The following is a 10,431-nucleotide window of genomic DNA, read 5'->3' as shown; positions in this document are numbered from 1 at the left end:
AATAAATTCATTATGTAACCATAACGATCGCATACCGAATAAGTTTCACTATTGAAATAGAGATATTCTGATATGCAGCTATAATACTATTAATACTACCAATAAAAATTTATGAAGTATTAAAGAGAAGGGCCTGATATAGTGACAACTGTGACGATTCTAAAGTATATCACCATATAGATATAAAGGATATAGCTTAGAGGATTTAGCTCTATTGAATTTTCATGATGTGCAGTCGAGACTGCAGACAAATGATAACTGATGCCCAGACATTTCCGGCCTCATTTGGGTCGAAAATTGAAGTCTTTAATATGTAACGAGATACCACGTACTGAGCAAACATATAAAGTTAAAAACTCTTTGAAGGAATAAAAGAGATTTTCAACTTCATTAACCATCCATGATAGTTAAGGACAGTGTGACGACACGTTTCATTTAAAAAGCAAGAGTGAAGAATCATAAATGAATTAAAGCCATGGATTATGAACTTCTTCAAGATAAACTCATATCTAAGATAAACTCAATTATTCGACTTCACTTAATTAATTACCTGTCTCTATGAAACTATTTTAGAAGTTTAATAGAATTAAGAGAGTTACAGCTTTCTTCTTTAAAGTTTTTAAAATTTATAACACATTTTCAAAGAAGTTTCGAGCAATAATTATCATATAATATATATATATATATATATATATATATTGTAATTAATATTATACGTAATGTAACGCAATAATGAGATATTTTTAAATCCAATCTCTGTCTCTCTCTCCCTCTGTCTCTTTCTTTCTTAGAAAGAAAGTATATATTCAATACGAAATGTTCGAATTTCAGCCGATATCGATAAATATGTACGCAACGTAATGTGTGCAAATGCGAGGTCTTATTTTGAAGTCTCAAAATGGCTGGAGTTAATTAGCCTATTCCCGTTCGTCTCATAGTTATTCCGGGTGAAAAGTCTCTGACCGAGATAGCCGGGTGCGTGTTTGTTTCTTTCCGTTCGTTAATGCCAGCGTATAATGACCACGTCCGTCGAAGCAGTCGTCGATTAATTTCGACCTTAGGACAAGATTTCCCGGATACATATTGCGCGCAACGATGCATCGTTAATGATAGCTATAAAAAAAACAATAAATGTCTTTGCGTATCGAATAAATTTTTAACAGTTTCTAATAATATATCGTTGTTTATGACATTTTCTAAACAATATACATATATAATAACGTGAAAGAAATTTAAAATGTATAAAAATGTTATAACTCACAATATGTATCTTTTTAAAAGCTTTTAAATAGTTATTCTTTGACATTTCATACATATATACTTATATATTTGCCAAATTTAAAAAAACTTTTTCGTTTACATATTGCAGAGTAGATAATAGGGAGCTTTTGCAATAACGTGAATCCAGATACGGCGAACGCTATAGTCACGTTATCCTTTTCTTAATTAGTTGTTAAAAAGAAAATAATCCGATCTTAGCGTTCACCCTATCTGGATAAATGGTATTGCAAAAAACTCCCTAATAATATTTGAAATTAACGTTCTTGAACTGTGATAGTGGCGTGTGTTCTTTAAAAGTTTAGGGGAATATAAGAAATCTGAAAATCTCGAACGATAAAAAGATAATTCTCATATAAACACTGATGAAATTTTACGCGAATCCAAATTTGATTTGGGGATATCCTCTTAGAGACGTTCAGAGAATGAAATCCTAAACGCCCCATAAGAAGTGTGGTAATTACTTTTAGATTCTCCTCTTTTAGTTATGAAAATAAATCTGTCCTTCTCGCACTCGTGAGAGTGCGATTGCGTTTCCCGGTAAGCCTTTGTGGTGTTAATGACGAACACCACGAAGAGAAATTGCACCGGGACATCTTTACGATCGAAACCCCGGTGCGCGGCGCTGAAGATCAACGACACCGAACGAACAACGGACACGGACGGGCCGCACACATTACGAGATTTAATTAAAGTGCCTGATGTATTTATCAACCCTCTTTCTTGGAAGCAATACAATCCGCTTAAGAAAATTCGTTCCGCGCGTTTCCTTGGCGAGGCCAAACGTGGCGAAATCAAGGGTGATTCACGTAGGACGTGCCAATACAAAGTCTCGAAAGGGTAAGACGACTATTTGACTACGTATCTTCGCGAAACGTCGACCGGTACCATTTGAAATTGCTGCAAGGAGTAGTGCTAAAACACGACGACGCTAAAAATGTTAACGAGCTCAAACGAGTTTACATATTTTTGCGGTCACACGAGAACGAGTGAGGTAGACGGGTTAGTGTTTTACATAACGATTTATGAGCCAATATACCCATCAATTTACAAGCACAGAATCTTCGGTTGTGTTTGCGCTTGCGCTAGCCTTGTTAGTTCCACTCACGGGAGCAAAAAGCCGCGACGGACCCTTCACTCTCGCGTGAAATTTACGGCGCGGCGACGACGACGACGACGACGACGACGACGACGATGCTCGCGCTAAATTAAAAACAGTATTTTTGCCGCGGCTCGACTCGGCTACGGTAGCAAAGTACAGGTTGCGAAGCTAGTCCTTCCCCGGTGGTGATTACGATGAAGAAAGAGGAAGTGAACGTCGCGCGGAGGAGGGCCACGTTTCCCCGATTGCCGCCTAGCCAGGACGACAGGCATACCTCTCTTGCACTGGGGAGGTATTACATAACTATAAATTTTAATTGAATCCGCGGACCGTGTGGCTCTCCTCCCTCCGGTGATCATCTTCTGGCAATAAACGTAACGCAGGACGTATATACCCGCGTGCGAGGGATGCGCGAGGGGAGTACAGAGAGAGGAAAGAGGAATTAACAACTAGTTTTCACTCACCATGTAGCTGCGCGAGCGACTGCAACGTGTTGGCGGTGTTGCAGTTTATGAATCCTGAAACAGAAATAGAAAATATGCCGTTAGAAGGGAAATACTTACATACATTGTTGATATCAATGTTATTTGGCTGTATTTGAGAAAAAAATTGCGATTCGGGGGAGAGGTAAAAAAGTGTGTTAAAATATAAAAATATTTTGAAGCTTTTGCCAAGACGATCAATAAAGAATTGAAGATAAAAAACGAGGTTACTAAAATTACTGTTATACAGCCAGAGTATTCTGTAATACTGATTTATACAGAGCTTATAAATTTACAAAATGAAGTGATATATAATACCACTTGTAAAACGCACGTAACTCTGCATTACGCTGTGTAATAGTAAAAGCAATTGGAAACTAAAATTTACTGCAAATTGATTAATTAATTTAGAAATTGTATAGAGTACAGCGCGTAATTGTGTATATTACACGTCGCGTAATTAAACTGTACACAAACGTATAGGCGAAACTATTTGAAAATTTATTGAGAATGGATTAATTAATTTCCGTCTATCGGAAATATTATTATCCCGGGACAAAAACTAATATTCTGGAATAAACCGATTCGATCTCTCTCTCTCTCACTGTCCCCTTAATAGCCCGTTATTCTTTCACTTCTGACATTAAGGAAAAATATATGAATGCGTATTTATATCGTCAAATGAAAAGTGTTACAGAGCATGTAGTCTTCGCTTCTAAAACAATGTCGTGTTAAATTTCACGCGCGTACGGGCACATGTATGAGCGCGAAACATCGTGATCTCAACATCGGTAGAACCGTATATACGCCTCAAACATTCCCATGACATAAGATAACCTCTGAACTTAAAGCCCTCGGTTCGACCGGTCGCGGTCGGGTCCCAACCCGCGCGAACGTCCATGATAGAACATTGTGATTTAAGAATGTCGAAATGCGCGTCGCACTATCGTATTTCCACCTTCGACGACCTTCCACTTTCTTCACTGGCACGGCGCGACGCCTCGCTTCCTTTATTTCTTCCGCACTTATTGCGCAATACTTTAGCCTTTAATTTTAATAAGATTTTGTATTCCCTTCGAATCGAGGGAGAGCACGACTCAACGGGCGATGACTTTCACGGAAATTAGTGCAAACTTATCCATTTGCAAGATCGACATCGCAAGTGTTGTCAAACGACTTTGTCAGATACGCTGGTTATCTGGTTATCAAATAGAGAATTTTCGCATGTATACAGAAAGAACGGTTTTCAAGTATCTAAAGACATCTTTCATCAATCTTTGGTTAAGTTAATCGACGATTCGCTTTCAGTATTTTTATCAATGTAGATTAACTTTGATGTCGGTTTAATTTAGTCTTATCTTTATTCTTTTCTAAGTCTTAGAAAAAGATGAAGAGTTGGTTGAACCGAGATTAAAATTAAACTACATTGGCAGAAACGAACTTGACTCATAGACGTAGCAACAGTAATTTAATGTATCAGAAGATTTTCTTTTTCAAAGGCAAACCGTGTTTAATTCTCACATTGATAATATCAATCATAATGATTGAATTAATCGTCGATTGATGTTACTCGCATTGATAAAAAAAGTAAATAATGAAAATATTTAGCTAGATCAGATACAGATTTGAAGATAAATGTTTAGAACACTATCGAAATAATTATATAGGATACTTAAGCATGATGATAATGTTGTAAAAAGTTTTGACGTTTTAGCAATTAATTTGAATTATATTAAGGGGCTGACAATATTTTTTTAGAGTTGCAGTTGGATAAATTTTTAGATGATTTCAAAATCGTACTTAACGTAAAAGCATGTAGAATCTTTGAAGATTCCTAGATAGATATTCCTATAAGTTAATCATGAGTTATGAGCCATTAATGAGTATGTCCAAAGCTTATTGCAGTATGACTAATATATTATAACAGATTTATTTTTTGACGGATAAAAGTTTCCGAAGAATTAGAAACACAGAGAAGTTGAAGTTACATTTCGAAGCTGTCGAAATTTTGTATTTTCAGACAATCATCAGTAGATCCGTCGATATATAGTTTTTACGTTATATCTTCTTCAGTGATCTAATACAATAAATATGTAGAGTATATCGAAAAGGCTAAGGCTTTTCAAACAGAAAGGCATAGAATTTCTGTTTGTCTGTCTTGCACGATAAGATTAGCGTGATCCGAGAAACGTGGGATTCTCTCCTCGACATATGCGGAATGTCTCGCGAGTAACGACCGGGATTACGATTGCGAGTTGTACGTATCGGACAGATGGGTATAATCGTGTTAAACGGCAATTGGTGATACGCGTTCTGGGAACTGATCTGGGATGTTCCACTTGACGATCCGTGCGTATTACTACTACCGTAACCCATCACCCTAATCATCTTTCAACCAATGCAAATAAGAACGAACCCCGATCGCTGCGGTAAAGACAGCGATGCGTTATCTCATCTTTAAAGATCTAGTCACGCAACACCGCGCACAATGTAATTCTCCCCATACAATTACCCCTCTCGTTTCAGGTATTTCTACGATTGATCGATCGTACAAAGTGCCGAGCGTCGTATTGCAAGCCAATTTAGTCAATTTTCCGATTTAGAACACTCTCGGAACACACACGTTTCATTTCCTTCAAGATATATTACGCTCTGAAAATTTAATCGCGAAATTAAATAATAAAAATTCAATTAATGCAAGTCACTAATTAATTCTTCTTAGATTTCGGAAAATTTGCCTTGAAATACTGTATTATACGAGTCTTCGGGTTTACACAGCGACAAATTGATATGGAGAATTTCTGACAATCGTCGTTGTAGCAAGATTTATCACAAGTATTTTGAACAAACGCGTGCTTTTTCAATATGAAAATAAAGAAATATTAATGAGGTATCAAATTCGAACGCTTATCAACTTCTTTGCCAGATATGTCTTCCTCTTACATATTTAACAAATAGGCGACATGGGTTCTTATAACGCTCGGACTGGCAGGACACTTTTTCATCTTGACTTCAAAGAAGATATATCGTGACGTGAAATGACCGTGACAGAGAACGAAAAAATTAATAACAAGGATCCAATATTTGCAACTTAACTTTTGCATCCGTTCCGTTCTGCAATTGATCGGTTATTAACAGTTTAAAGCTAAGGAAGACGTTACATAATCGATCCTAATTTGAATTTTTAGACCTCGGCGTTACGGTGAGCACGTTACGCGTGCCTGACAGTGTTTTCTTCTGCAGGCCGTGGCATCGTGACTAATTTTCTACACCGTTACAATAATAGCAAGCGCAAGCGCAAAAACGTTTTCCGTGCGTCCGGTCGACGAACTTACGCACGGCAAATAAAGTAGCGATACCATTTCACGTCGCGTGCGTCATAGTAACAGTTATTAGCAGATTTATCAAGACATCGATCGCTTTCCGTTCGCGAGTACCTTTGAAAGTATAAAAATATGAATACAAATAAGAAAGAGTATATAAAATACAAATAAGAGAGAGACTATATTCTTCGATTATTTTTATGCTTCGTCCTTATCCTAATTTTCATACGGTACTTTTTTAAAGGTATCTCTTAACACTATTAATTTCAAGCAAAATGTATATTTTAATATAGTTTTAACTCGCGCATGATGGTCTCCAAGATATTTCGACACAAGGTTGTGAAGTAATGCGAGATAATTAAATTTCCCGCAAGAAAGTTAATTTCTACCACGTTTATCAGATGCTGTCATTACCTGAGCGTCGACGATAAATATTGATTGTCTGAGAGAGTCGTCTGAATAAAGGCGCCTGTCAACGATCGCGCGGATTCAAAAGCGGAGAAGCGAGTGAGCGCAAGCGGGGAATGTGGAAGCGTCGTTTTCACATTTTGCGAAATCGCATCGCGCTCTTTAAAGGTTGATTCACCGCCGAAGAAGAAGAAGAAGAAGAAGAAGAAGACGAGATCCGCCTGCCGTTGCTCGTGCCAGCAATAACATTATCCTTCATCAATTTGTTCCACGGATTTTACTTTCACGGTGCGTCTATTCACATATCGATCGCTATTATCGATTATTCGGTCAGCACGTGCGCGTGTAAACCTGTTCACGCAGCGTTACACCAGCGTTGGAAAATTTGTTTAATTTTACACGTTCACGCGTCCCAAACGCGATCCATTCAAATCTTCATGTTAATTTAACAGAAGATGAATGTGTTAGAAAGTAACACTGCAAACATTATGTAAAAGAAATTGACGCAAAAAGTGTAATACTGATACAATTTTTTTTAAGCAAACTGTGAAAGTATATTTTTCTCAGTAAAATTAACATTTATGCTAAATTAATATGTATTTTATTCGTTCATCTTAGAATTTACGTTTTGAACATTTGATTTTCATGTTATTTATTCACTTACTCATAAATTGTATTATTTTGACACTAAGGAATGTTGAATATCAACACAAAATGTACACAAAATATTTGAATAACGTAATCATATTATACTAAATTAACAGTCGAATATATTTAATGCCAAATTAATATCAATTTAATATGAAATTTTTGTTAACAAGAACTTGAGTGAGTCTTTAACACAAATACAAAATGCTATTTATTAAAAAAAAAAAAATCATCGAAAAATTGAATCTCAACCGTCGCGAAATTGTGAAACAGTCACCAGTGAAGTGTAACAATTTATTTCGTCAATAGGTGCTTTCCATTTGGTGACACAAATCGATACAACTATCGTTCTATCTTTGTTACTCACTGAAAAGTCGAGAAAGAAGTATCACATATCTAACCGTTACTCCGGTGTGTATACGTTCTAGATAATACAAACGTCCAGCAAACAAGCACTGTTTGTCATCATTTTAACGTCGAAATAACGTCTTTAAGTCAGCTTATTTGCTGGGCGTTTCTCGATATACTTTCTTTTATTGACACTTCCACATAAAGCTATTGACTTTTCCACGGCTATCACTGCCTACTGACAATTATCACAACTATACACGGAGGGATAAAAGTCGGTAAATACATATCGGTTATCACCGAGTCAATTTGCAATAACAACCGTAATAAGTTTTAGCATCTCGCGATTGGATGCATCAAAGTGAAATCTCACGGGATAATAAACGTTTTATAAGTGTCGTAAATTTCGTTGCAAAGAAGTTAATTGTTAATCCGCAATCGGCGACTCCCTGGTGACCGCGTGTCTTAAGACATGCTCAATTACGAAATCTCAAGCGAGCGGTAGCGCCCGGCAACGAGTGGCGCTGCGTGGCCATGCGGAAAGGAAGCCGACGATGTTCTTTCCCTAGACGACGGGGCTTGGCCTACCTCCGGTTACATCGTCGTTATTGCGATACGGCTTTATCTCCTTGTGGATTCACCGATAGCGTCCTGCGCGCTCGCGCGTTGCAAAAGCAACGATCCTACCTCACTAACATTGCGATTTTATCTCTTCCAGCGATACTAATTAACTCGACAGCTTCGAGTCAAAATGCGGAGAGAAGATATTAAAAAGTAGAAATAAAGGCGCGCTAAGCACTCGTGAAGTAATCATATTTCCGTGGCAGCCTTGCGTAATCCTTTATCGTCATTACGTAGGTAACTTGACATTTTGCATTCAAAAGAATTCTCAGATTCTATGTAGCGACTTCGCGTTCAAAGGCGACAGGTCCACGCGAGTTACTAGGTCTCGAGAGACAGCACGCTTTATCTCTTTGCCTCTGAGTAGAACTGACTTTTTTAAGGGGTCATTCAGAGTCTCTACGGCTGAACTTTGGAATGATCTTCTTTTTAAGGTTTCAAACGCGAATTCTATCGACTCTGTTCTATTTCAAGAGGAGATTCTACGAATATTCGTTCCATTTACACTTACTTAATTTCCTTCTTTCCGATTCTTTTATTCATGTGTTTCCACGTCGCGTTGAGCTTACAAGTGTGTGCGTTAGGAATAATTTTAAACACGATTCGGTTAAACATGACTGGTAGGTACACCGGACTGACTTTTATACATTTGTATTTACTTGTTGAATAATCTCATTTTTATTATTACTTTTCTTATTTATCTGGAATTTAAGTATATATTGAAGTTATTTGTATTATGTAACTTTGTATTATGGCATGTTGCTTTTTCTCTCTTTTCTTTCATGTTTATAATAAATTTATAATGTTTCTGCGCTTCAGGGGATATATTATTTCAGGATGCTGAATAAACAATGATTCATTCATTCATTCATCGCCTTCAGTCCCATAGAGAACAGGTACATCGACAGATAGTAAAAAAAAGTTGAATAAAAGAAAAAAAGGAAATACGAGGTACAGCTTTCTCTCGAAGCTGCAGAGAAGAGACATGTGAAATCTAATAGTCCCGAGTGCACACGCTTCGATCCTACGCGATTGTGCCCACGTGCCATGTGCTTTAAGTACGCTCGATTACTCCCTCTTACGAGAGAAGATTACTTGCCGTCAACTGCGCGTCTTTGGCGAAATATTCCGGCTCCAACGGAGAATTAGATACAAATTTCCACAAATATACTCATATCTGTATTTTTTAAAATTGCTCCAAATACTGTTTCCTATCTATATTTAACTAACAGTAATCGAAAAAGAATAAAAATCTATGCGATACATTAAGATCTCGAACGTCCCAAATATATTCTATATTTCTATTTTTAAATATTACCAATGCATTACTCAAAGAGCGTTTTGTTTAAAAGAATACTTCAATAGATGTGAATGTGTGGCAAGAAGTGGATGTGCACAACATTCTGAAAGTACTTTAAGCGTCGAAGTATGTGTGTGCTGCACAGAAAGAACGATTTTGCTGAAGTATCAAAAAATTTAGCTAGATATGCAGATCGGAAAATAATTTTATTAGACCATTAAAATTTTTAGGTAGGACACTCAAACTGATTGCTAGAACGTTAAAATTTTTAGGTAAGACACTCAAGCTGATTGCTAGAATGTCAAAATGTTTTCAATCAGTTTGAGTATCCTACCTAACAATTTTTTTAATGGTCTAACAAAATTATTTTCACATCTGTATCTAACTAACTTTTTGGGACACTACAGCAAAATTGTTCTCTCCGTGTGATAGTTGCATACTACATATTAATACAGATAAAATATTTGTGAAGATATTCTTGAGACAGCCCGTGCTTATGTGGAATATCTCAAGGATATTACGATTTCCCAGCAAGATATCTTGACGAAATCCCGCAGATTTCCTGCGGCTGTGGAGAAGCCAAAATTGTGCGACGTTGAAGCTTCTCGTCATAGCAACTTTTTATTATATTACACAAAGAGAAGCTTTCTTTGAAAAAAACTTTCTAATTGAAATAAGATACACCCCGGACAATGTACTCTTTATATCAGAATGTAATATAAAAATAGATTTTAACTAAATTCTGTTGTCATAATTTATTACGGCCAGACCGTTTGGATTCTAATTTAACCGACTTTCTCGATATTACACAAAATTATTTATTATATTCGATATATACTTCAAGCAATAACATTCACACACGGGCATGTGAGCCATGTAACGTAAGCAAATCGCTAAATGAATTTACATCCAGGAAGCGAC

General features: G+C 36.7%; 1 protein-coding gene across 1 annotated transcript in view; it reads right to left on the bottom strand.

The window, feature by feature from the left end:
- The window catches only part of LOC108752276 (cytoplasmic polyadenylation element-binding protein 2-like), a 158,755-nt gene that overhangs the window by 55,444 nt on the left and 92,880 nt on the right, over window positions 1–10,431 (bottom strand). The window contains exon 3 of the mRNA XM_018492979.1: window positions 2,845–2,898. Coding sequence (XP_018348481.1) covers window positions 2,845–2,898 — 54 coding nt within the window. The remainder of the gene's footprint in view (window positions 1–2,844; window positions 2,899–10,431) is intronic.

The sequence above is a fragment of the Trachymyrmex septentrionalis genome, unplaced genomic scaffold (assembly GCF_001594115.1).
Source record: "Trachymyrmex septentrionalis isolate Tsep2-gDNA-1 unplaced genomic scaffold, Tsep1.0 scaffold6, whole genome shotgun sequence".
In the NCBI taxonomy this organism is placed as follows: Eukaryota; Metazoa; Arthropoda; class Insecta; order Hymenoptera; family Formicidae; genus Trachymyrmex; species Trachymyrmex septentrionalis.
Note: the sequence above shows the minus strand (reverse complement) of the source record. Positions and strands in the feature narration are given on the sequence as shown.